The sequence below is a fragment of the Thamnophis sirtalis genome, unplaced genomic scaffold (assembly GCF_051295495.1).
Source record: "Thamnophis sirtalis isolate CommonGarterSnake01/CBP01778 unplaced genomic scaffold, rThaSir2_p1.2 scaffold_5, whole genome shotgun sequence".
Taxonomy (NCBI): Eukaryota; Metazoa; Chordata; class Lepidosauria; order Squamata; family Natricidae; genus Thamnophis; species Thamnophis sirtalis.
This window is the reverse complement of record NW_028261385.1, coordinates 128,955,578-128,979,760: the sequence shown is the minus strand read 5'-3', so window position 1 is coordinate 128,979,760 and position 24,183 is coordinate 128,955,578. Positions and strand designations below refer to the sequence as shown.

At 38.9% G+C, this 24,183-nt stretch overlaps 1 protein-coding gene across 1 annotated transcript in view; it reads left to right on the top strand.

Moving 5' to 3' along the window:
• Positions 1-24,183, top strand: part of PLCB1 (phospholipase C beta 1) — a 474,251-nt gene that overhangs the window by 34,865 nt on the left and 415,203 nt on the right. The window contains exon 2 of the mRNA XM_087716872.1: positions 1,743-1,820. Within this exon, the coding sequence (XP_087572998.1) occupies positions 1,743-1,820 (78 nt within the window). The remainder of the gene's footprint in view (positions 1-1,742; positions 1,821-24,183) is intronic.

Here is a 24,183-nt window from a genome sequence, read left to right as displayed (position 1 = left end):
GGGTAAAACTGAGCAAAAAAATGGACCATTTTTTTTTTGCTCATTTCTGCCCTCCCCAGCCCCCAGGAGGTCTCTAAAAGCTTCCTACAAGCTATGCACAGCCATTTTGGTAAAGGGGGCAGAGTTTTGGGAGGCAAAAAAATCAGTATATAAGACACACCCAAATTTTCAGCCTCTTTTTTAAGATAAAAAGATACGTCCTATACTCCGAAAAATAGGATAATCATGCTGGCTACATGACCACGGAGAAGTCTTCTGACAGCGGTGGCTCTTCCGCTTTTAAATGGAGATGAGCACTGGCCCCTTGTGTCGGGAACGACTAGCACATATGTGCGAAGGGAACCTTTACCTTACCTTTAAAGCAAACAAAAGCACAAGGTTACATGTGAGTTTTATTGTGTGTATACTGAAGCTCCTTCCTATATACATTCTGTCTTTAATGAGAGGCATGGTAGTTCTGTAAAGTACTTCTTAAAAAAATATAGATGTTAAAAAGCAACAGTTGTGAAATAGAGGAATTTACAGGCTCTATAGAGCAGGTGTCAGGTAGACAGTAAGTATAATTGGATTAACACATAGAAAAAAGCTGTGTCTCTACAAAATAAGAATCATGCTGTATACTTCAAGAGGTCCACTGCTGGGAGATAATGTAAAAATGATGTTGAATGGAAATTGACTTGCGGTGTCAACTCAATGAAATTGAATGGGACACATTTTCAAATGCTTCCCTGTTCAAAGCTGCTCTCCAAAGAGAAAAGTCAAGTTCTTGATTGCTTAGTTTTGAGATGTGATTGGCTTCCCAAATGTTGTGATACTCCATCATTGTCAGTTGGTATCATTCAACAATTATGCAAATAAGAGAAGGTTTCAAAGTAATTCATGAATATACTCACAGTGTATATTTGTGTGGGGTTAATTAACTGCAATGCTTTCATTTTGAATCACTGTAGTGGCATTTAAAGTAGGATTTCAAATGGGATACTGGCAGATTTATCTTCAAAAATGCCTTTGGGAGTAGGGAGAGGGTAGATCATGGGTGTTCAAACTTTTGGCTTGCCTGGGTGGCATTGAGTGAAGAGGAATTGTCTTGGGGCACATATAAAATATATAATATAATTAATGTATATAAATCACATAATGTTAAAAGTTTATGACCTTGTGGGGCCACATTACTTGCTGTTCAGGGCCACATACAACCAACCGTGGACTGTGGATTGGACACACCTGAGGTAGATAGAGTTATAAAAGTATACTAGTATAGTTAATTGGCACCCTCATATTTACCTATTCTGTTCAAATGGTTTATGAGAACTCATATTGAGTAAAAAGGACTTGAGTACAAAACAAATTACAGTAGTTTAAATTTACTTTCCTCTAGGTATATTTGTATATGTATATGTTATAAGTTGGGTATAGCAATAGCAATAGCAGTTAGACTTATATACCACTTCATAGGGCTTTCAGCCCTCTCTAAGCGGTTTACAGAGTCAGCATATTGCCCCCAACAACAATCCGGGTCCTCATTTTACCCACCTCGGAAGGATGGAAGGTTGAGTCAACCCTGAGCCGGTGAGATTTGAACAGCCGAACTGCAGAACTGCAGTCAACTGAAGTAGCCTGCAGTGCTGCATTTAACCACTGTGCCACCTCGGCTATATTTCTATATGTATATGTTATGAGCTAAACATTTTCTGTTCAAGATTATATCACATGCTAATTCTTTATCCTTTGTTTTTGTGCAGGATTCTACTAGCGTGACAATGGTTTTTGTCAGAACAGACCCACATGGATTTTTCTTATACTGGACAGATCAAAATAAGGTAAAAATATTCTGAACTGCTTGAATTAGTTTTTCATTTTTCTTTTTAACGAGATCCTTTTGTTGATATGATTGAGAGACTTGAGTAATTGTTGGGTAGTATGAGACCTCACTTGAGTTCATCATTTTCACTGGGTTGGCATATATTTTTAGAGGATCACTGAATTCTGACTGTCAGCAGTGCGCCTTGCAAATTCTTTTGACTGCTGATACTTAAAGCTGTGGATACTTGGCCAGCCTGTTTAAATATATTGAATTGCAACTCCTTATCACTGCCAGCAAGCATTGCCATTTATTCCAACAGCTCTAGAAAGGGCTGAGTTGGAGAAATTCAGCCACAAGTGAAAGAAAAATCAGGCAAGGGGGGCATTTTGCAATTTGTGAACTGCAGAAACAAGTTTGAAAGACAATATCCAATATAATGAGGAAAGATGCACTCACTCCAGAGGTGGTATGCTGCCAGTTTGCACCGGTTCAGGTGAACCGGTAGTGGTGGCGCGAGGCTCTGCCCACCCACCCTGACATCGTCACAGGTCTTCTGCGCATGCATGCACTCCCGCTACCCAAACTGGTAGTGAAGAGAATAGCATACTATTACCGACTCCCTCCCTCAGTATATCTTCCCATATAATCTTGTGCTTGCTAGGGTTTTGTGCTTCCTGTTGGTTTAGCCTTAAAAGAAACCAAGTATCTTTAAAGAGTGGCATCCCATAAAATTCTTGAAATGCTTATTTGCGGGATCATAGATATATAAAATGCCCTATTATGTAAAGGTCAGATGAGTGTTTCTCTTTAGTTAATGGATTTAGGAATATTTGGCAGGGTGTACAGTATCTTTTAAGGCTCTGTTTGGCAAAACAAAAACAGATCAGTTGCTTGAAAGACTTGTTTAGAAATTGGACACTTATTTACAATCAGTGTTGGCAGCTACTGAAAGATTGGTTACAGAAAGCCTTATAGGAAGAATCTGCAGTAAATTCCAGCATTTGCCTTTCAGTTACTAGAAAATGATTAGAAAAAAAGAAACAGGAAATCATATGTAAATCTTCTAGGATGATAGATTTATCTATCTATTTATCTAAATTCTATGATTTAGTCTTGATAGCATACTAAGGGGGAATAAGCAAATTTCTGATAGCAAAGTGCTCTTATTTTTTGTTCTGTCAAAGAACACAAACCAAATTTATATATAATTTTGTTACAAAAACATCTTTTCATTTTTCAAACAGCAGTTAGTTCTAACTTCATTGAAATATGGACTTACATTTTGCTACAGTAGCTATCATTTCTGAATTTATACTTCAGATATTGAGATAAAGTTCCACATAACTTTATGATTCTTGTGAATCCAATAGCATCCATTTCAGTGATGGGTTGCAGGCAGTATGCCCCGGTATGGGCACACCGGAGCCTGCCCGGAACACTGGATACTGTTCTGGTACAGTGCTCCAGAGGGCCCACCCACCCGCACTCCTTACCAGTCTTTTAAGTCTTCGGCGCTTCACCCCATGCGCATGGCGTGTACAACGCCTGCGGAACACTCCGCTGAGCAGCTGGAATGTCATGGAGACTCGCGGAGGTGCTAAGACACATGCATGCGCTGCACATATGTGCATGTGCACTGCACACATCCATGTGGACGCTGCCAGGCCCGTTCCAACTATACCGGTTGAAACGGGATCTGGAACCCACCACTGATCCATTTGCTTTATTTGTTATACTCTTAATAGTCTTTGTGATCATTTAAAGGACTACAGCATAAACATAGCAACCTAATATCTTACTCACAGTTCTTGTTTTATTTAAACATAAACACAGAAAAATCCAGGGTTGGTTTACATTGGAGCGGTGACACTGATAAAAAGGGTTTAAAACTCATCTAAATTGTGTACCTAACTTACATTGCTTAACATCTTTTGATACCTATTTTGTTTAGATTTAATATGTAGAGTTAGAAGCATTTTCTGGAGTGACTACAATCATAGCAGTGAATAAAACTTCCACAAATGTCAGTGGTAAAATACAGATCTCTTGAAGCTTTATTTAGGTAAAAATAGAACATCAGGAGATCAAATATTCATTTCACATATTGTAGTTTGGGCACAAATCCTTATACACAGATATGATTTTTTTTAGACAGACTTGCCCAAGTCTGGTGGTATGAAAATTATGATTAGCATGCTGAGAAAGAGGATTATTCTGAGTGTAGGTTTTTAAAAATTTGTTTATTTGTATCCCACCTTTATTATTTTTACAAATAATTAAAGGTGGTTAACAGAGCCAACACGCCTTTTTCCTCCTATTGTTCTCTACAACAACAGCAACCCTATGAGGTGAGTTGGGCTGAGAGGCAGTGACTAGGCCAAGGTCGCCAGCTGGCTTTCATGGCTGAGACCTAGAATTTATGGTTTCCTGGTTTTTGGCATGGTGCTTTAACCACTAGATTAAATTGGCTCTGTTTTATTACTAGTCTGTTATTAGTATTGTCCTAATAGCACCTTTTGGGTATTTATGATTTCTTGGCCAAACAATAATTGAGTTAACAGTTTTGTCCCAAGCTTCACACTGGTCTATTTTTTAATTTTTTGGGTGGGGGGTGGCATATCACCATGTGTCAAGAAGAAAAACAAGAAGCTTGGAGTCGGAGAATTCAGTTACCATATTATTATTTTTCATAGCTATTTCAACTTCAAGTTGCTTGTGGGTGGGCAAGACTCAGAAATGATTAAGTGGCAAGATGATTTGATTAACCGTGAGTCCGTTGGGGAAGTCGTATTGATTGATCAATGAAAGTGCATATTAATAGAGAAGGCTGCAAGGAAGTGCTCTGAGTATTGTATTTTACTACCCCGTTTTCCCAAAAATAAGATCTCCCTGGATAATAAGCCCAATCGGGCTTTTGAGCACATGCGCTAAAATAAGCCCTTCCCTGAAAATAAGCCCTTCCTGAAAATATTGCAACACAGCAGCCGCCATGAGGTGACCACGCTCACCGCCTCCTGCACCTGAAAAATAAATAAGACCTCCCCGAAAATAAGGCCAAGTGCTAAAATAAGACCCTGTCTTATTTTTGCAAAAACCACAGTACTACAGAAAAAAGTTAAAGGTGGTATTTTCTTCTAATTTCTTCTAATAGGCTACTACTAGGTAAGCTGGAAAAAAATGTAAATTGAAACATATCTCTGTTCTCCATATGATGTTTTGTTTATGTGTAGGTGTTTGTACAGATAATCTTTGACTTAAAATAGTTTATTTAGTGATGATTCAACAGCATTGAAAAAAATGACTTACGACCAGTGGTGGGTTTCAAAAATGTTCACTACCGGTTTGGTTGGTGTGGCTAGGAAGGGGGCATGTGACTGAGTTGGTGTGACCAACTTGATAACACCCACACCCACTCAGTCACATGAACCCCCATCAAGCCACGCCCACAGGAAAAGATAGGATTTTTTTTGAAATTTCTACCTATCTACCCCTGCCCTCCCTTCGCCAGTTGCCCCCGTTTCCCCTTCTTTAGCAGCCCCACTCCGCCCCATCCCCTGTCCCACCTGCCACTCCCAAATTGTGTCCCACTGCGAGACGCGCATCTTACCAGAGTCTGGCAGCTCTGTCACGTCTCTCAGCCATTGTGTGCAGGGAAAAACACACTCACACTTCTTGTGAGTGTGAGACAATTAACAGCTTATCCCACAAGAAGTTTTTCTTTACTGTGCAAGGGCCCGGAGTTGCTCCCAGGCTGCAGGCACCCGGGAGGAAACACTGCCCGACTGCTCTCTCCCGAAGCAACCTTGGAAGATTTCAAGCTCATCTGGGGAGGTGGTTTTTTTAAAAAAAAAAAAAAACCAAAAAATCTGCAAGATCCAGAGCTGCCAGTCTCCGGGAATATGCGCATGTTGCAGCCCGCCCTTCCACATTCCCTGCCCCACCTACCACCCTGAAATTGCACCCCACTGCAAGCGTCTCCCAGCCATTGTGTGCAGGGAAAAACCTTGCACATAAAGAAAAACTTCTCGCGAGTGCAAGAAGTTGTTAATTGCCTCGCACTCATGAGAGGTTTTCTTTACTGTGCAAGGTGGAGTGAGCAAAGAGGTGGAGAAACTGTGGGGTGTTGACCCAGCTAGCCTGGACACGCCATGCCATCAGGAGTTGGGGGGTAAAGCCAGGGAAGCCCCTGGGACGCCCAGGGAAGCCTCCGGGATGCACCCCACCACAGCACACTGTCGGGAGGTGGGGGTGAAACTGGGGAAGCCCCTGGGATACCCGGGGAAGTACCTATAGTACCTACCTATAGATACGTTATTACTTAAACAGAATGTTGGACAATAAAAATATAACTATTGTGAGAAGTGATGCTCCCCAGTTAATTCTAGTGGGTGATTTTTGTCATCTCTGAGAACCAAAGGTTTCAAAAGTTATCTTTTCAGGTCAGTGATTCCCTTCTATTATAGAAACATAGCATGGTTATAATGCTTTCTCTAGTTATTATATGAATAGGAAGTCTTAGCACATGTAAACTAATTTTGTCCAAAGTAAAAAATTGCACATTAAAAAAAACACATTTTAAGGTCATGTTGTACTGGCTTTTTTGTGTAAAAAAAAAGAATATTTTCATTATCAACACTGTTGTATGTAAGAGGAATTTGATTTTTAAGAATAGCAGTGTATACAGGTGAGAAATCAAGTTGTGCATTGTGTTTGCACTTTCTGAATCTTCTGATATAGCTTTCTAGCTCAAAACAAGGAAAGATCAAAATGCAATGACAATGTTTGTTTTGTGTGAAAAGGAACCCAGGAACATACTTAAGTGCCAATAACTTTTTATAGGACTATGTTTTATACACAGTGAAGGCACATTGAGTGAGTAAAATATACATGAAGAAAACCCAAAGAAGATTGAACACATTTTTAATAGTAATATTTGAAAGCAGTGGCATTATACAGTGCTAGTGTATAGAGCCGAGGTGGCGCAGTGGTTAGGGTGCAGTACTGCAGGCCACTTCAGCTGACTGCTATCTGCAGTTCAGCGGTTCTAATCTCACTGGCTCAAGGTTGACTCAGCCTTCCATCCTTCCGAGGTGGGTGAAATGAGGACCCAGACTGTGGGGGCAATATGCTGACTCTGTAAACCGCTTAGAGAAGGCTGAAAGCCCTATGAAGCGGTATATAAGTCTAACTGCTATTGCTATTGCTAGTGTACTTAAAAAAATAGCATACCCTGTATTTGTCTGATATAAAGGCTGGCAGGTTGAATGGAGCCACTTCCTACTACTTACAGTCTCCTATGAGACTCCCAGATATCCAATCTTAATGAGGATATTGGAGCCATTGAGACCCATCAAAACAGTGTTAGACCTAGGACAGTGCCATTGTTTCAGTGCCTTCATTTTGAAATGCTTGAGTGTTCCATTCCATATTCAAAGAGCTATGGTGGAATTGGTACCACTATTTCCATTTGGATGAAACTCTAGGTAAATATGAAAAAAAAGGCTATCAAATTCTGGAGGACAACATGAACGAAGCAAAGAACGTCTCATGGCCATCATTGGAAATAAAAAGGAAAGCTTCTTGGAACAGTTCAAAGATAATGAGCAGATATAAGAATCTGTCTCAAGGAACAGGTTTCAAATACTAAAGGACAGAATTAAATGCATGAAATGCATGTGATATTTGCTAGTGTTATGTAAAGTATTCTGTAATACTAGAGTGTGGGGGTGTTGTCTTTATTTGGAAACGCATATATTTAAACCCTTATTTAAAATGAGTGGCAAATTCACACACATACAGCATGTATTCCATCCTTTTTACAGATCACACAGTCCAAATTCAAAGAAAGAAAATACAGGATTAAATACAATGGAAATAGGAAGAGTATCTATCAGCAGAAGTGAGTCTTGTTCCCTTCCATAGATACACATCTCCAAACTTGAGTATAGGTATTCCTTGACCACAACTGAGCCCAACATTTCTGTTGTTAACAAGACAGTCAAGTGATTTTGCCCCATTTTATGACCTTTCTTGCCATAGTTGTTAAGTGAATCATTGCAGTTTTAAGTTAGCAACATGGTTGTTAAGTGAATCTGGCTTCCCCATTGACTTTGCTTGTCAGGCGGTTGCAAAAGATGATCACATGACCCCAGGAAATTGCAATTGTCACAAATATGAGTCAGTTGCCAAGCATCTGAATTTTGAGCCCATGAGCAAAGGTTCTTAGTGGATAACAACATGCTGTGTAAATGTGGAGAGAGACAGAACCTAACTTATCTGCTGGTATGTTGGCTATTATCAGAAACATATACCAATAGTGACTTATTTTTGACCAACAACAAAGCCAAGAAGGTGGCTTCATTCTGGAAGTTTAAAATTTGATCTAGATATAGAAGAAGACGACGACATGACGTAGAGATGCTGCAATGGTCTTAAGTGTGAAAGCGGTCATAAATCCCTTTTTTTGAGTGCCATAACTTCAAACAGTCACTAAACGAAGTGTTGTAAATTGAGGACTATCTGTACAGAGGATAGGCACTTCCTCTGGATCATCATGGGGAGAATCTACAGGAAAGAGTTGGCAAAAATATCTCAGTATGAAGAGCATTTTCCTAAAACTACATGGCACTTTAGCCCTAATATATTGTTAGCACTTTTAGATTAAAAAGATCTAATTATCACCAGTCATGTAAGGATGTGTCTTTGGAGGGCAAAAAGCTGCATGAATAATTTAAATGTCTGTAGAACCGTAGGTAGAGTTTTTTTTTTAATCCACACTGCACACATTTTGTACTTTCTCTTTTTTCACTCCTTTTGAAAAGATGTTCCCTTCTGCAGTGTTGTTGGTTAGTTCTTAATGCTAAATGGGACAAGTATCCCCAAGGCTTCAACACTGTTTTTTAGTCTCCTGACTAAATAGGAACAGAGGGGAGCCAGGAAAACCTCGTGTACAATGTTTAATTCTGTAGACAATCATGCTATTCATAGAGAGAAAAGAGTTTGGGAATGCAGCAACACAAGAGGTTTTCCCAATTGGGTTAAAATAAATAATGGCCACTTTCACTCTGTTTTGTTGCACAAGTATCATTCAACATTTTGTAAGTAACTTTGGAAAAGGCTGATTAATTAGTTTAACCCTATCTATTTAAGTCCATCAGTCTGCTTCTGAAATTTACTACTGGATTACAGTATTCGTACTGCCCCCCCAAAATCAGATTTTTGGGGCAAGGCATTTTTCTCCCAAGGTTTTCTGCTAAAAGGTATATTGCTTCTTAGACACCACTTACATCACTTTAGCAATAGCACTTAGACTTACATATCACTTCACAGTGCTTTACAGCCCTCTCTAAGCAGTTTACAGAATCAGCCTATTGCCTACAACCATCTGGCTCCTCATTTACACCAACCTCAGAAGGATGGAAAGCTAAGTCAACCTTGAGCCAGTCAAGACTGAAAGAATCGAACTCCTGGCAGTGTGAGCAGAGTTAGCCTGCAATACTGCTTTCCAACCACTGCACCACCTCGGCTCTATTGATTTGGAAGAAGGCTGTGAAGGCGATCTGAAGATCTTGATAATTTTATCTGGGAGGAGACAACATTTTGGAGAGGTTTTGTATTGGCCACCGAATAACATCGGAAATCCTTTCAAATCATAAAGTATAGAATAGGATTGCATTGCAGCATGCGTATTTCAAAAGAATTTAATATTTGAATGCTGTGGCATGGTTTCTTTTATAGATAAAATGAGACCTAGAGGCCATGGAGAAAGTGCGTTTGGGTATGAGAAAATGATGTGGGTCTTTTGAGTTCAGGACCACAAGTCAAGGATCTTGACAATGCACCAATGGTTTGTCCCGAGAGAAACTGCATTATCGACGGAAATCCTCCTACGCATCTGAAGCGATATATTGCAATTATTATCTGCCAGAAGATTATTTTGCTTGCAGCTCTTCGCTGATGTAAAAACTGCCATGACCTAGTACTCACTACGGGAACACAGCAGTATAGATTACATTTTATTTATAACTGGTCACCCAGAAACATTTATGACTCAATTGCTAAAATTGTATCATAATGAGGCTGTATTCACAATAAGCAGCTGTAGGCAGTAACAGCAACTAACTCACAGAAGTTTTGGTTTCCACAGTGGGCACATTACTCCCGGAAACATAGCTATTCTATTCATTTTAATAAATAAATGCAAATAATTTTTTAATAAAGGTCTGCTCAGTGATACTTTCATGTTGCAGATAGGCCTGTGTAGTACTTCCTTTGAGTAGTTCACAATAAAAATTAAGCCTGTATTCATGTTGCAATAAAGGGTGAACGGTGCCTTTTCTTGATAAGCAAATAATGCAATTTTTCCATAGTGTTAGTACCTCCAAATTGGTGCAGCTTCGTATTAGCAAATATATTTACAGGTAATTGCAGATTGAGATGGTAATAAATGCAAGCAGTTCTTGCTTAATAACTACTTATTCAGGGACTGCTTGATTCCCAAAGTTACGGTTGCTGCAGCACACCCATGGTTAAAAAATCAAAGTGTAGACACTTGGCAGGCCTCCAGCACTTATGACTGCTGGAATATTTCAGTTCCTCCTACCAGCTGTCTCCTGCCCCATCTCTGCCTTTTTGGCCACTGTTAGGAATATAATCTAACGGTTGGGTTGGCAATATATAAATCATGTAACAATGCTATATCTGTTTCTTTAAATCATACTGTAAAATGTGATTGGTTGCTGTTTTCCTCAATCGGCCATAAGAGGGAGCCAGAATGCCTGTTAGCTCTCTCTCTGTTCATTAGATGCTGGGCTGATCTGATCTGAGTGCCGTGAGCTATTGTAAGTTTTGCAACTGTTAGCAAACCTTGATTACTGGACTGGTTATATGATACTGGACTATGTTATTTGGATTATCCCTTAACTGAAAGACATTGATGACTGACTGACTTATCCGTGTATGACTTGGACTGTTTGATGGACTCTGACACCTCTATTTCCACGAAAGTAAAAGCCTATTTAAACTGCAGTGTCTCTGTATGCTGGTTTGTGTGTTCTCCAACACAACTCTCACAACGCTTCGCTGAACGTACTCGCTGTCCCAACGGGGAGCTTACCTAACAGCCACCTCCCACAGTGGCACTCCATGGTGATGCTTGCGGTGCTGGAGCTGAAGTAGAGGCCTGTGGTCTTCAGCAGTCTCAGCCAGCCACTGCCACCCTTGTGCTACCCTACAGCCAGCCAGCTCACTACCACAGTGCAAAGCCCAAGCTGCCCCTGCTATCCTCTGCTCTGCAAGTTCTGTTGCCCCCAGCTGATCTTTGTTGTCTTCTTCTTCCCACTGCTGATGAAATGTACCCAGCAAGGTTCTATGCGAGGCAGTTGCTGGCCATGTCAGGTCTTCCTGAGTCAGTGGTGGGTTGCAGGCGATACGCCCCAGTACGGTCGTACCGGAGCCTGCCTGAAGCACTGGGTACCGGTACGGGGTTCCGGAGGGCCCGCCCGCCCGCCCGAGCTCCTTACCTGTTCTTTAAAGCCTTTGGCGCTTCCGTTCAGGTGCATGGTGTGTACAGCGCCTGTGCAATGCTTTGCTGAGCAGCTGGAGTGTCCCTGGCAGCTACGACGCATGCTCGTGCTGCACACATCCATGTGGGATCCGGAACTCACCACTGTCCTGAGTCCACCCATACATGCACTTCTCCAAATTGTGCGCTTCCTTCTTGCAACGCTTTAGAAGTCTTCAGGAGAAAGCTGACCTTGTCCCTCTCCAAATCATAGACATGCTTCTCCAAATGCATCATAAGAGGAAGCCTTTCCTTTCAACTTAATCCATTTTGGAGATAGGGTGTTAATGATCTTATTTTATATTTGTTACATATAATTGCTCTGACCTGCCTTTCAAGTTTTTGTATATTTTCTACCAGATAGCCTGTGGCATTAACTACTTCTGTAATGAGTAATTACTGCAATAATTACTACTAATAATATTAATATTAAAGTAATGTTTTAGAATTATAGACTGATTGATTATGTGACAGCAAATTGTTGACTGTTACTGGCCACATAGATTTTTCTCCAGGAGGATCTGCTCCCAACCTAGTCCTTCAGGTCTTCCAACAGTTCACCCATCGATACTGTAATTGCGTCTATCCACCTTGCCTCCGGTTGTCGTCTTTTTCCTCCACTCTTTCATTTCACCTTTCCCAGCAGTATTGACTTATCCGGAGAGCTAAGTCTTTGCAAAATGCATCTTAGGTGTAATACTTTGAGCCTGTTCATTTGTGCCTCAAGTGAGAACTCTGGGTTGATTTATTTGATGATTGTTTTTCTTGCATATCCATGCATTCTTTTAGCATTAATAGAGGTAATCTATTAATTTTTTTAATAGAGGTAATCTATTAATTTTGTAATAGAAGTAATCTATTAATTTTGTAGATTAATGCAACCAATTCTACATGGGACAAACATCACTCCAATTAATAGCCAGGATCCATGAATACCGTCTGGCAGTCAAACACCACAACCCCAGATCCTTAAGCTCTACCCACACTGACACCAAACAGCACCAGTTCAACTGGAGCAATGCAAAAATCATCGGCCATGCTACCACCCACCACACTCGTGAGTTTGTCGAAGCCTGGCACTCCACAAGCAATTCCATCAACAGCAGTGGTGGGTTTCAAAAATTGTTCGAATCTACTCTGTGGGTGTGGCCTCCTTTGTGGGAGTGGCTTGTCACCTATGTGACCGGATGGGAGTGGCTTGCCGCCCATGTGACCGGGTATGAAATTATGAATTAATACTTAGGTCGGTCCAAGTAGCTATTCAGAAACTCTGGCATTGAAGCATGCAAGTCTTAAAGCTGTCAAGTTACAAGATCCTTGCATCCCTAACCCTTTAGGAAAAAAAACTAGGGGTCTTCAAACCTGACAGCTTTAAGACTTGTGAACTTCAACTCCCAGAATTCCTCCTTCAGTCATGTTGGCTCAGGAACTCTGGCATTGAAGCATGCAAGTCTTAAAACTGTCAAGTTACAAGATCCTTGCACCGCTAACCCTTTAGCAGTGGTGGGTTTCAAAAAATTTTGGAACCTCTTTTGTAGGTGTGGCCTGCTTTCTGGGTCCACTGGTGGAACCTCTTCTAACCGGTCCGGTAGATTTGACGAACCGGTTCTACCGAATAGGTGCGAACTGGTAGGAACCCACCTCTGATCAACAGACACATTGACCTACATCTAGTGTACGAACCCCTCAGAATCCAAATCAACCACACACAGCTAACCAGAGATAGCACCAATCTTCAACCAACCCACACAATTCCCCCCTCCCACAGTTCACCTCCCAATGACCCTGACCTGAGGTAATCTCCTTATCACAAGACTCCCTGATGGCTCATAGTTGACCCATCACAAGACACTTGACACACTCACACCTGAAGCCCTTATAAACAAAAGACCACGGACACTGACATTCCCCTAAACTCTCCTGAAGATGTTACCTAGCCTGGTAATGAAACCAATCCACAAGCTCGGACAACAAACCTTTATCCTTATTAGTAGAAGTGTATATAAACATTGTTTATTGTACAAAAACTAGTAAAATGGTATACCATTTCTACTGATACAAAATATACAAGGAAAACTATATTTTTGATCATATAAATATGATTAAAGCATAAATAAAACAAAAGAAAGAATCTGAGAAGTGAATGAGGTTTAGCTGTTGGATCCCCGTAGTAATAAGACGAAATAAAGCAAATGACATCAAATTAGAACTTGGTTACTTAGAAACTGAACTGACACTCATTGCCAAATGGGATGATTGCCATGATTTGCAGTTAGCTCCAAATATGCACTACAGCAATTTGAAAATTTCGGGTGAATGATGTATTAGCTTAAGTTTTGCATTGCATTGTCACTAGGGAAAATGGATGCTGCCTCAAGTGATCCAGGATTGGGTGCATTACAGCAAGTTACTTTGCAGATCAATAGATAATAGCTCTTGCTAGCAAAATTAATGGAGTGAAATCATGGCAGAAAGCGGGAATAGGAACTCCCTCACCAGAATTAAGGTAGTTATAAAAGAAATGGCCCTGAATTCTTGTGATTGTGCAATTGAATATTAGGGCAAAATAATGGAATACACGATAGCTTGGCTCCATGGTGTGTTAAATAAGTTGGATGACTGCAGTGGGCAAGCTTTTAGAGAAGGAAAGGAACACTTACAAGAAAATTGCACTTGGACAAGTTGATAGGTTTTCCATTGTAGCGTTGAAGTGAAGAACAAGATTACGATAAGTGTGGAGGCTGACTTTACTTCAAGCTTTCATTTATATTAACAATGAGTTCCGTTGAAACATGCGTTGTTGAGCTATTTTTCTGTTCAACTCAGTGCATTTAAGGAACAGCTTTAATATGAAAAGCAATGAACCTTGTAATTTATTGCATCCAAAGTAAAATACAATAAATGCCCTAAATTTCCATGTGAAGAAAGGCTGAATTCTGCATAATAGATTGCGTGCCATTATTAAGAATATAAAAGAGAAAAAAATATCGTAAAATGAGGCATTCAGCAGGTGGGTTTTTCTGTGTAACAAAACAAAGTACAAGGTGTAGCATTGGAAAGCAACTGAACAATTGAACAATATCTAACACTTTAAGGTAAGCACTTTATTAAATAAGGTGCTTATTGGGGAGCCCTTTGTTCCCAAAGCAGTTGTAAATATCATTAGTCTCTGTGTAAACTAATAAAGCTTAAAATTCTTGGTATTGTAATGTGGAAACTAGTTGAAAAATAGCCAAAAGCATCACTGAATAAGTAATCAACTTGTTTGCAAAAAAGGCATTTCATTAAATGTCAAAGGAAAATTCAGGTCAATATTTTAACATTCTTTAAGGTGGACACTGCATTGCCTCTGAAATCTTTAAACTTAACATCTAACCAGTAAGTATTTTAATAGGCAAAAAACAAAGGCCACTGAATATCTTAAACTCTACCACATTGTATACATGTATTATCCACAGTTGGTGGAGATAGCATCCAGGAATGGGTTAACTCCATCAGTATCCAATCAGACTACGGTTGTGACGTCACACCTCCTCTCTTAGCTTCTCCCAGCTTTAGACTCAGTCATATCTTGGACTGGTCATGATTTTCTCTGCTCTCCTCTCACATAGTGTTAGAATTAGAATTGGTCTTCTTCTAAAACTGATCCAATCACTCTCCTTCTGTTTACTTCCATTTCCTATAAGCATTTCCAAAAGTAACAGTGGTGGGGAAACATTTTATTTCTGTTTTCTAGAATTAAAACAACTAGATCTCCAAGTGTTACAGATGTATTTACTTAATTTTAATGCAAATATGGGATTAAATGATAAGATCCTTTTCCAGCAATATAATATCCCATACTCCTCTCCAACTAGTTAGTCTTTACAAAAATCTACAAATCCTGGGTTTAATATATAGGGATGGAGGTTGTGGCGAGTGTCACGAGGCAGGACTCAGGTGATGACTCTGAAGACAATACTCCAATAGAACCTGTGGAGTGTCAGTTTCAGGAGACCAGCTTGAATAAAGAGAAGGTGGTTGATCGAATTTTAGATGTTCTTAAGCAGAAGTCATAGTTTGATGAAATAAAGAAATTACTGCATTTTTGAAAGCCTCTTGTGATGGAGCACCCACAACTCCAGGAGGCAATATTGTCCATTTATGATTGTGGGTAATTTATACCACAACACTGGATATTTTTGTGGAGTCCAAGCTCTTTTCGCTGAATATATACCTATATCACACCCCATGTTTTTTTAAAAATGTGTATTTCTATAAATAAATCTCAATTCATTAAATGTCCGGCCCTTTGGAATGAGCTCCCCGTGGAGATTCGGACCCTCTCCACCCTTCAGGCCTTCCGGACGGCCGTGAAGACCTGGCTGTCCCAGCAAGCCTGGGGTTGAGGCCCCCCCCCCCCATACTCGAAATTGCTGTGTCTGTTGTGCTTTTAAACTGTTCATATTGTCTGATTGTCTTTGTCTTACTTTTTATAATTTCCCCTCCCTTGGTTTTGTTCAGCCGCCCTGAGTCCCTTTGGGGAATAGGGCAGCCTACAAATTGAATAAACTCCAACTCCAAACTCCAATTTAAAAAAAAAGGGGGGGGGGAAGCATGAGATTAAAATGTATATAATTGCCCAAGTCAGCACACAACAGCAATATTGCAAGATCGCTAGTGCTTGGTGGCTAATGATTATTTCTTGGGATTCTACATCTTTGGTTTCCAACATGAATAATTTGTATTTAGTCATAAAATGGTTCCGATATTAAGGCTGTTAAAGATAAAAATACTTGCCAGAGAAGATACCTACACATCTGCAGATTTTCTATGTAAAATGTAAGTGGAAGTATAAAATCATAATATGCATGGCCATGGTTTAGAGAAAACACTGCTCTTCCCTGCTGTTTTTTTCAATTGCTGCTTCTGTCCTGTGGAAGTTACTTCTCCAAGCCTGTCGGGTGAGATTAAGTTTAGAAGACAACATCCCCTGGCTCCCGTTCTTAAGTAGCAATTAGCCTCCTAGGATGGGTGGCACTTCCATCTATAGATGAATTAATCGTGGGACGAAGTGGTCTGCAACAGATGTTGCTTTTGCCCTGCAATGATAGCAGTGAGCTGGCGTTGTTCCATATAAGCAGGTGTGGGCTGTGATAGTGGATGAATATGGGCCTTGTGCTGTATCATTTAATTTTATTGCTTCAATAAATCAGCCAGGCATTAGCTGTATCACCAGTGCCTCCTGCCCATCAGGCATCTACTACTTCTGGTTTCTGCAGCTGACTAGCACAGCATAATTGTAGTTATGGGTAATCCTTGACATCTACAGTTTATACTGGATGTATAACTACATAAAGACTGTGGCTTGTTTAAAAATTAACTTGGCCTTCCAAACACTGATAGAGTAACTAGAAAGTAATGCCAGCACAAGAAGGAACAATTGCTGGTTTTGGCACTTAATATACATATTTAAGTAAATACAAGGTTGCTAGCTGGATATGCCTCTAGAATTGTTTTAGATCACTTAGTTGTATTTAACCACTGCGCCACCTTGGCTCTTATTGACTAAAGACTGGTTTCACTTTGGAACGTACTTTATAAATTAAGTTCATAAACAAACTTAATTCACCTGCTTTTGAATTGCTAGTGTATTAATCCAAAGGAGTGATGGATAGATGGGTGCTTTGTCTTGGGGGCTAATTTGTTCACTTCTCAGTCCTACCCTATCTCTGATCTAAGAAGAAATTTAATTAACATGAAAGCCTAATCTGATTTTTTTAAGCAGATGTCAGAATCTACTAGATGTAGTATCTCTGAGATCCTGGTTAACTATACCACATATTATGGTGGTCTAGTACTTCACACATGATAGTAAACTATGATGGATACTTTCATACATGTTAAGTGAAAAAATCAAACACATTGCACTTTAGCTTGATGTGTCTATTTTCCCTGAGTGGGGAAAGGAAGTAATTATCAAGGTTCAAGGTTTAATAAATTTATATGCCGCCCAATCCCGAAGGACTCCGGGCAGCTTACATAAAACAATTCTAAAAAGCGTACTAAAAATTTAAAATAGAGAGAAAACAAATTTTAAAAAAACCACATCATGCACTCAACCTTAGTGTGGCTTTCCTTTTTTTTTTTTCCTTTTCCCTTTGTTTTTTTTCCCTATTGTTATGTGATTATGTTGTCTATGTAATAAAAAATAAAATTATAAAAAAAAAGAAAGATAGCAAAGACTGTAAAAAAAAGATATCAGAATAACTCGCAGTCTGAATACAACAACTTATATTTTAGTATACACATCCTTTTGACTATCCTGTACTGCTAAATAAGCTCCTGCTACAGTGAAATTAACTAAATTGCAAATAGGAAGGCTTTCATTTCCAGTTCTGAAAAAAAACCCATATATTGGAATGGTTAAGAAACGTGCGTTGTATAGGAGTGGGAAGGCTGTTCATTGTGACATATATTATAATAACAATAATAACAATTAAAATTGTTATCGATAATAAAACATAGTGCATAAAAAAAAAAGTGTGGCTAGACCTCGTTACGAGATCAACAGCCCCAGGCCTGCCGGAACAGCCAGGTCTTAGTAGACTTTCAGAAGGCCGAGAGAGTGGGGAGGGTCTGGATCTCTGGGGGTAGATCGTTCCATAGGGCCGGGGCAGCTACAGAGAAGGCCCTCCCCCGAGGAGCCGCCAGATGACATTGTCATCTTGGAGAAAGCCCAAGCTTGTCTCAACTAACAAGGCAAAACATTACAGGAATATTTCCCAGAATAAAAGGGGTCTGATAAGTAGATTTATTGTACCAAAACAAGGAAGCTATTATGAAAGAATTCCAGCTCTTGCTATCTGTGAGATTTGAGCTCTGTTTAATCAACGCTTAATTTTTTGTGCCTCTTTTTCTCACTAACCCTACATAAAGGGCTAGAAGCGAATCACTTTTGGATGGGAGATACAGCTTTTATCTAGATCCAATCTAGAATTGTTTTAGATCACTTAGTTGTATTGATTTGGAAAGCTTTACAGTTAATCCAATTGTTTATTTTTGATCGTGTGAGACCAAATGTTTACACTAGTGTGTGGTTTGGATTTAAAAAAAAATATCTCATAATATTTTTTTAAAATTCAGCTGTATTTTTAATCATTCTGCTTATTTTAACTTTCAGATTGATTGTTTGTCCTTTCCAATTTCCATTCCTATAAAGGTGGAAGTTACACTGGATGATCAATTTTAAAAAATGTAATTATCACATGTTTATGTATCTGACTGTTATGATTGTAAGCTAGTGAATCTCTGTTTTCCTTCTGGCTGACCACTCATATTCTTATTTTCTTCACTGAGGGTCCTCTTCAAATTATGACTTCTAAATGTTTGAATTTTTAGCTAGATGTTTGTTCATTGGTAACATTTACATTTTTTTTCTGAATGCTATGCCAGATGCAGGCAGCAATCATTTATAGTTTTATTTGGTGTTGGATTAAAGTTGATGACTGGATGTATTAATTACATAAAGAAGTTATCTTCAGTGCTGTGCATTTGGTATATGATTAACTCTGCCTTGTGTAAACTTAACTTTAGTTCCAGTTTGGAATGTCCTGAGAATCCTGGCTGTTTTTAAGAGAAACATGTTTGCTAGCTATGATAGTTGAAGAGTGAATTTGCCAGCTGTGTTGCTCAAAGAGAAATTAAAAAAGTGGTCTCAGAGCTTTAGGCAATCAGTGGCCATTTCAGAATAGATAGCACAGGACCTGACCCTTGATACTGGTCTTGATGGTGGATGCTTATTCGCATTCTGCATACATTTAGCCAGAGCAATATAATTTTTCTCCCAGAAAATTGCTTGCTGGAAAATTGCTAAAATCTACTTGGAGATGAGAGCAACGTAAAAGCAGTTCAAAGTTACCAATCCCTTGGCTTGTTACCAAATACTGTTGTCCTGCAGATTGTACCTACAGAGGATGACCTTGCCTGATAAATTGGATTTAGTCCCTTTTGCAATCAGGATTAAAGGTGGTGCTTGCCAAAACACAGATGCTTTATACAGCAAGATAAAAATTAATGGCCCCTTTGGGCAATCAAGTAAATATGACAGGCTGATGAGTTTGAGAGTCTGCTTGTGGTCTGGTGTCAAATTTATCCTTCCAGGGATAATAGGCTGGAGAGATCTGTAAGGGAACAAAAAAAGGCATTAGTTGTTCATTTTTGGCCATATAACAGCAGTGCTTGTTACTTTGTGTGCTCTTTTGAATTTTCAGAATTACTGCATGAATATGAACCAAAATGTGATCTGGTTTCTATGTAAGTCTTAAAACTAAAACCTCATTAACAAATGAGTCAAAACATATGTGTTTATTTATTTATTGAGGAAAATTGAGCCAAACCTACCCATAAGTAATACAAACATTACAGAAAAATGCTTTGTTATGGCCCCCATCTTCCTCCCCAATTTCTTTCTTCCATGTTGCTACTTGCTATACTATACATTGAACCTATGCAATGGCTGCGTATTTCTATTTGTATCATTTTGATTATATTAAGCAATTTATCTTTTCCTTTAAAAAAAAACAGTTATTGAATGCAAAGGGACACAGTGATTTAGTGGCTAAGATGCTGAGCTTGTTGATCACAAAGGTCAGCAGTTCGGTGGTTCGAATCCCTAGTGCTGCGTAACAGAGTGAGCTCCTGTTACTCGTCCCAGCTTCTGCCAACCTAGCAGTTCGAATGGACGTAAAAATGCAAGTAGAAAAATAGGGACCACCTTTGGTGGGAAGGTAACAGCATTCTGTGCCCCTTCGGTGTTTAGTCATGCCAGCCACATGACCATGGAGACATCTTCAGACAACTCTTTGGCTTTGAAAGGGAGATGAGCACCACCCCTTAGAGTCGGGAACGACTAGCACATATGAGGGGAAACTTTACCTTTATTATTGAATGCAAGATTTCTTTTTTCTAGGTATGTGCTGGATTGATTCTTGCCCCTGCTAGCTGTATCTTAATAAAAATGGTGATGCTTTTCATTTCATTATTCTCTGGGATCATAAGAAAATATTTGTGGCTTTAATTCAAATGCTGTTTTCAAATTTTCTGAATGTTTTGGTGTATTTCTTTCCAGTACTTTTGAGTCTTTTTCCATAACTTTGGTAAAAAGTTCTTCTTTGTTGTGCCATTTCCAATGTTTATTGTTTTATGATTTGTCCATCCTGGCAATTGTTGACAGAGTTATAAACCATCTGCGGAACATTTTATACTGTTTTCCCCTTAAATTGTAATTTGAATTTTTTCCATGATTCTTCCCATTGTTCTACTGTTCCTACTTGGACATTTTGAATCCATTTTATCATAGAATTTGTATTTGTTCTGTGTCCATGCCATATGTGAATAATTTGTAGACACATCCTAATCAATTATTTTGAATCTGTATAAGTATTTCAAATTCAGTCATCCTTGTCAGAGACTATTTTTTAAGACTGCTTTTCGTTTTTCAAATTATTTGCTAGTACATTAACCACAGAAGATGCCTTCCTGCATTAAGCACATTCTTGTGGTGTCTTTAGTCTATTTCATGAGTCCAGATGTTTCAGGTTAGCATCTATGATCAGATCTTGATAATCGGATCTTGAAAGAGCGAAAAGATACACGAGGGTCTCTATCCAAAGGTTTAGTGTGACTGAATAGTCATCTGTAGGTTGTATTTACTAGGATTTTATAGTGCACGCTATTTCGAGAAACAAAGTTGTTTCTTGAACAACTGAATATTTGACTGTTCAAAGGATGTCAAGAATTCTCAGCAATTTGTCCCTACAAGTAGAATACAGCTGCAAATACATCAAGTTAAGCAAGATAAATAAGAATTCTTAAATAGAGTGCCCTTTTAGTAAAAGGCATTCTAAGCCTAGGAGTAAATGGTAGAGCGGTATTTTTGGTGGGAGCATACTTTGACTCCCAGCACCTGGCTGAACTATCCCTGCAGTTTTGTTCCTTTTTAATAATTTTATTAAACTGATCAAGGGACAAAACACAAGATGAAAATAAGAAGAATATCAAGAAAGGAAAAGGAGAAGAAAGAAAAATGTTGACTTCTGACTCTTTTTAATGCAATATAATAACAGTAACATTACAGCCTCAACTTTTTACTTTTATATACTTAATATCTATTATCCATTTCTGTAACAACAGACCTATCTAATCAGCAAAATGCAAAGTCAAAGTTTCATTTTTTTCCATCCCAAGCACAAAAGTCAGAAGCAGTTTCCAAGTAGAAAGTTAGATATCCTTGCAGCTTTCTTGGCAATTTTTGGAAGCAGTTTGCCATTCTTTATATGAAGGTTACAAACACTTAGACTAACAAACAAAGGGATGTGTTTTAACAAATGGGAACTGCTATGATAAAAATTAAATTTGCTTTAATTTAAATTTAGATTCAGACTATATGATTTATTGCAATAAATGTTTATTTCCTCACCCTGACTTAATAGAAATTACTATATACAGGTAGTCTTCAATTTATGATTGTAATTGAGCCTGGAATTACTGCCATAAGTCATTGTGGTCAAGTTGAGGCAGTACGTGACCAGATTCAAAGTTATGACCATTTTTATGAGAGTCATTAAGTGCAGTTGTTAATCACTGCACTGAGCAAACACATTAAAAAAGCCAGTTGTTCTGTGCTCAAAATGCACCATATGTGTGCGTGTGTGTAGCTGTCATAATTCCGGAACCGGGTCTTAGTAGCTCAAGGGAGGCTTGTTGTAATTTGAATGTTTGTTAAGCAAACAGACATAAGCTGAGAACTACCCATAATGGTTGATTTGGCAATCCTTAGTGCCCTACCCACTGATACTTGCTGGTGAGCAGAATGACTCTTTGTCACTCATGTGTAGACCTCTTAGAGCAATAGCAATAACAATAGCAGTTAGGCTTATATACCGCTTCATAGGGCTTTCAGCCCTCTCTAAGCGGTTTACAGAGTCAGCATATTGCCCCCAACAACAATCCGGGTCCTCATTTTACCCACCTCGGAAGGATGGAAGGCTGAGCCAACCCTGAGCCGGTGAGATTTGAACAGCCGAACTGCAGAACTGCAGTCAGCTGAAGTAGCCTGCAGTGCTGCATTTAACCACTGCGCCACCTCGGCTCTTGAGATGATGTAGTAGGTATTCTGGGATGCATAAAGAGGAGAGCAGCATTAGTCAGTAGATATTCCATTGGCTATTTCTCTTAAAAGGCATTGCACCACTAAGTTTCTTCAGTTATAAAACTGGAAGATAAAAAGTGTCAGTTCTGTTTAGCATTGGATTTTGCATAAGTTCCTGAACTATAATGTAGAATTTTAGAATGTCTATTGTTGATTTTGTCAGAATTCCCTTGCTTAAGTGTTTCCCCAGAGAATTATTTCATTTTTTGTTTGTTTGACCTTTTGAATTACCAGTACAGAATAAAATAATCACTCACTTAAAGAAAAACAAAATTTTGGAAAAACCCGCCTTTGTGTGATGTTCCTTATTTTTTAAAAGAGACTCGTTCACTTGTGCTCCAGAACAGAATTTAAAAATTCTTATGTAAATGCCCCAAACAGCCAGTTTCCACAGTAGATTTCTTTTTCATTCTGTTTGAATTATTAATGTTTGCTGTATATAGCCTTAGGTGTCAGAACCTAAATATTTCTTTTTCAGTCCATTCATAATTCTTGATTATGAAAGATTCAGAAGTACAATTCAGGAAACACTGTCAGTTGCGCATTTGATCATACTATTCAGATGAATTTGTCTTAAAATATGTGTTTAAATTAATTGGAAAGGAATTTTGTAGTCTTACATCTCTCATAAATGTGTCAAAGTAGGACAGTTTAGATCTTGGGTGTCAAACTCAAAGTGCCATGTTGCCGTCGCGTGATGTATCACAACATTTTTTCCCTTTGCAGAGCTGGGGTGAGCATGGCCTGCACATGATGCATCTGTTCCGTGGGCCACCAGTTTGACACCCTGGTTTAGATGGATAGATGTTTTGTTACGCTTGGTTCTAAATCTAAATTTTAGATTTAGATTTAGATCACCTTTGGAAAGGTGAATGGTGAAGAACTTAATATCCATAAATTAATAGTGCCCTATTGAGAAATATTTCCCCCTTATTTGTTTGCCACAGAACAAATCACATTAGTAATTTTGGTGAGGCTGGTGAGGTTGACTAGCTGAAAAGTAGCACCTCAAGTAGCATTGACAGTCTTTTCAAACTAGTAGCAGTGAAATTAACGTAATAGCAAAGCCAGTAGCATTTTATGCAGTAAGTGGGTTTTGTGCCAAAACATAAAACCCATTACTCAATTACCTTTTGAGATTGCTTTTCTTCTTCCAAATAGCAGAAAAAAAGAATAAGTGCTTTGAGAGTTGAGAAAGTGCCAAAGATAAAAATGTCCAGCTTGCACTTTTTGGGGGGTGGGGGATGAAGCATATGCTGACTTTCAGAGAGGAGTTGATATATAGTTAGGACAGAGATGCAACTTGCTTTTCAAGATGCTTTTGTGTGGGAAAAAGTTGAATAAATCACAGGCATCATACTATAAGTTATTAAGACAGGGAAAGGGAAACAATTTCTGGACAAAAAATAAGATTCAGTGCTCTCATAGAGATGTGATGGCCAGGAAAAGAAATAAATAATTAAATGAATTTGGTAATTATGCGAATTACAATTATGCAAATCATTGTAATTTGTTGGTCGGTTTGTATAATTTGTTAGTTTTGAAAATATTTTGTGCAAGCCTGGGTTACTTGCTGGAAAGAACGACTTACAAACATAATTGACTATGGTCATAAGTCATTGTGGT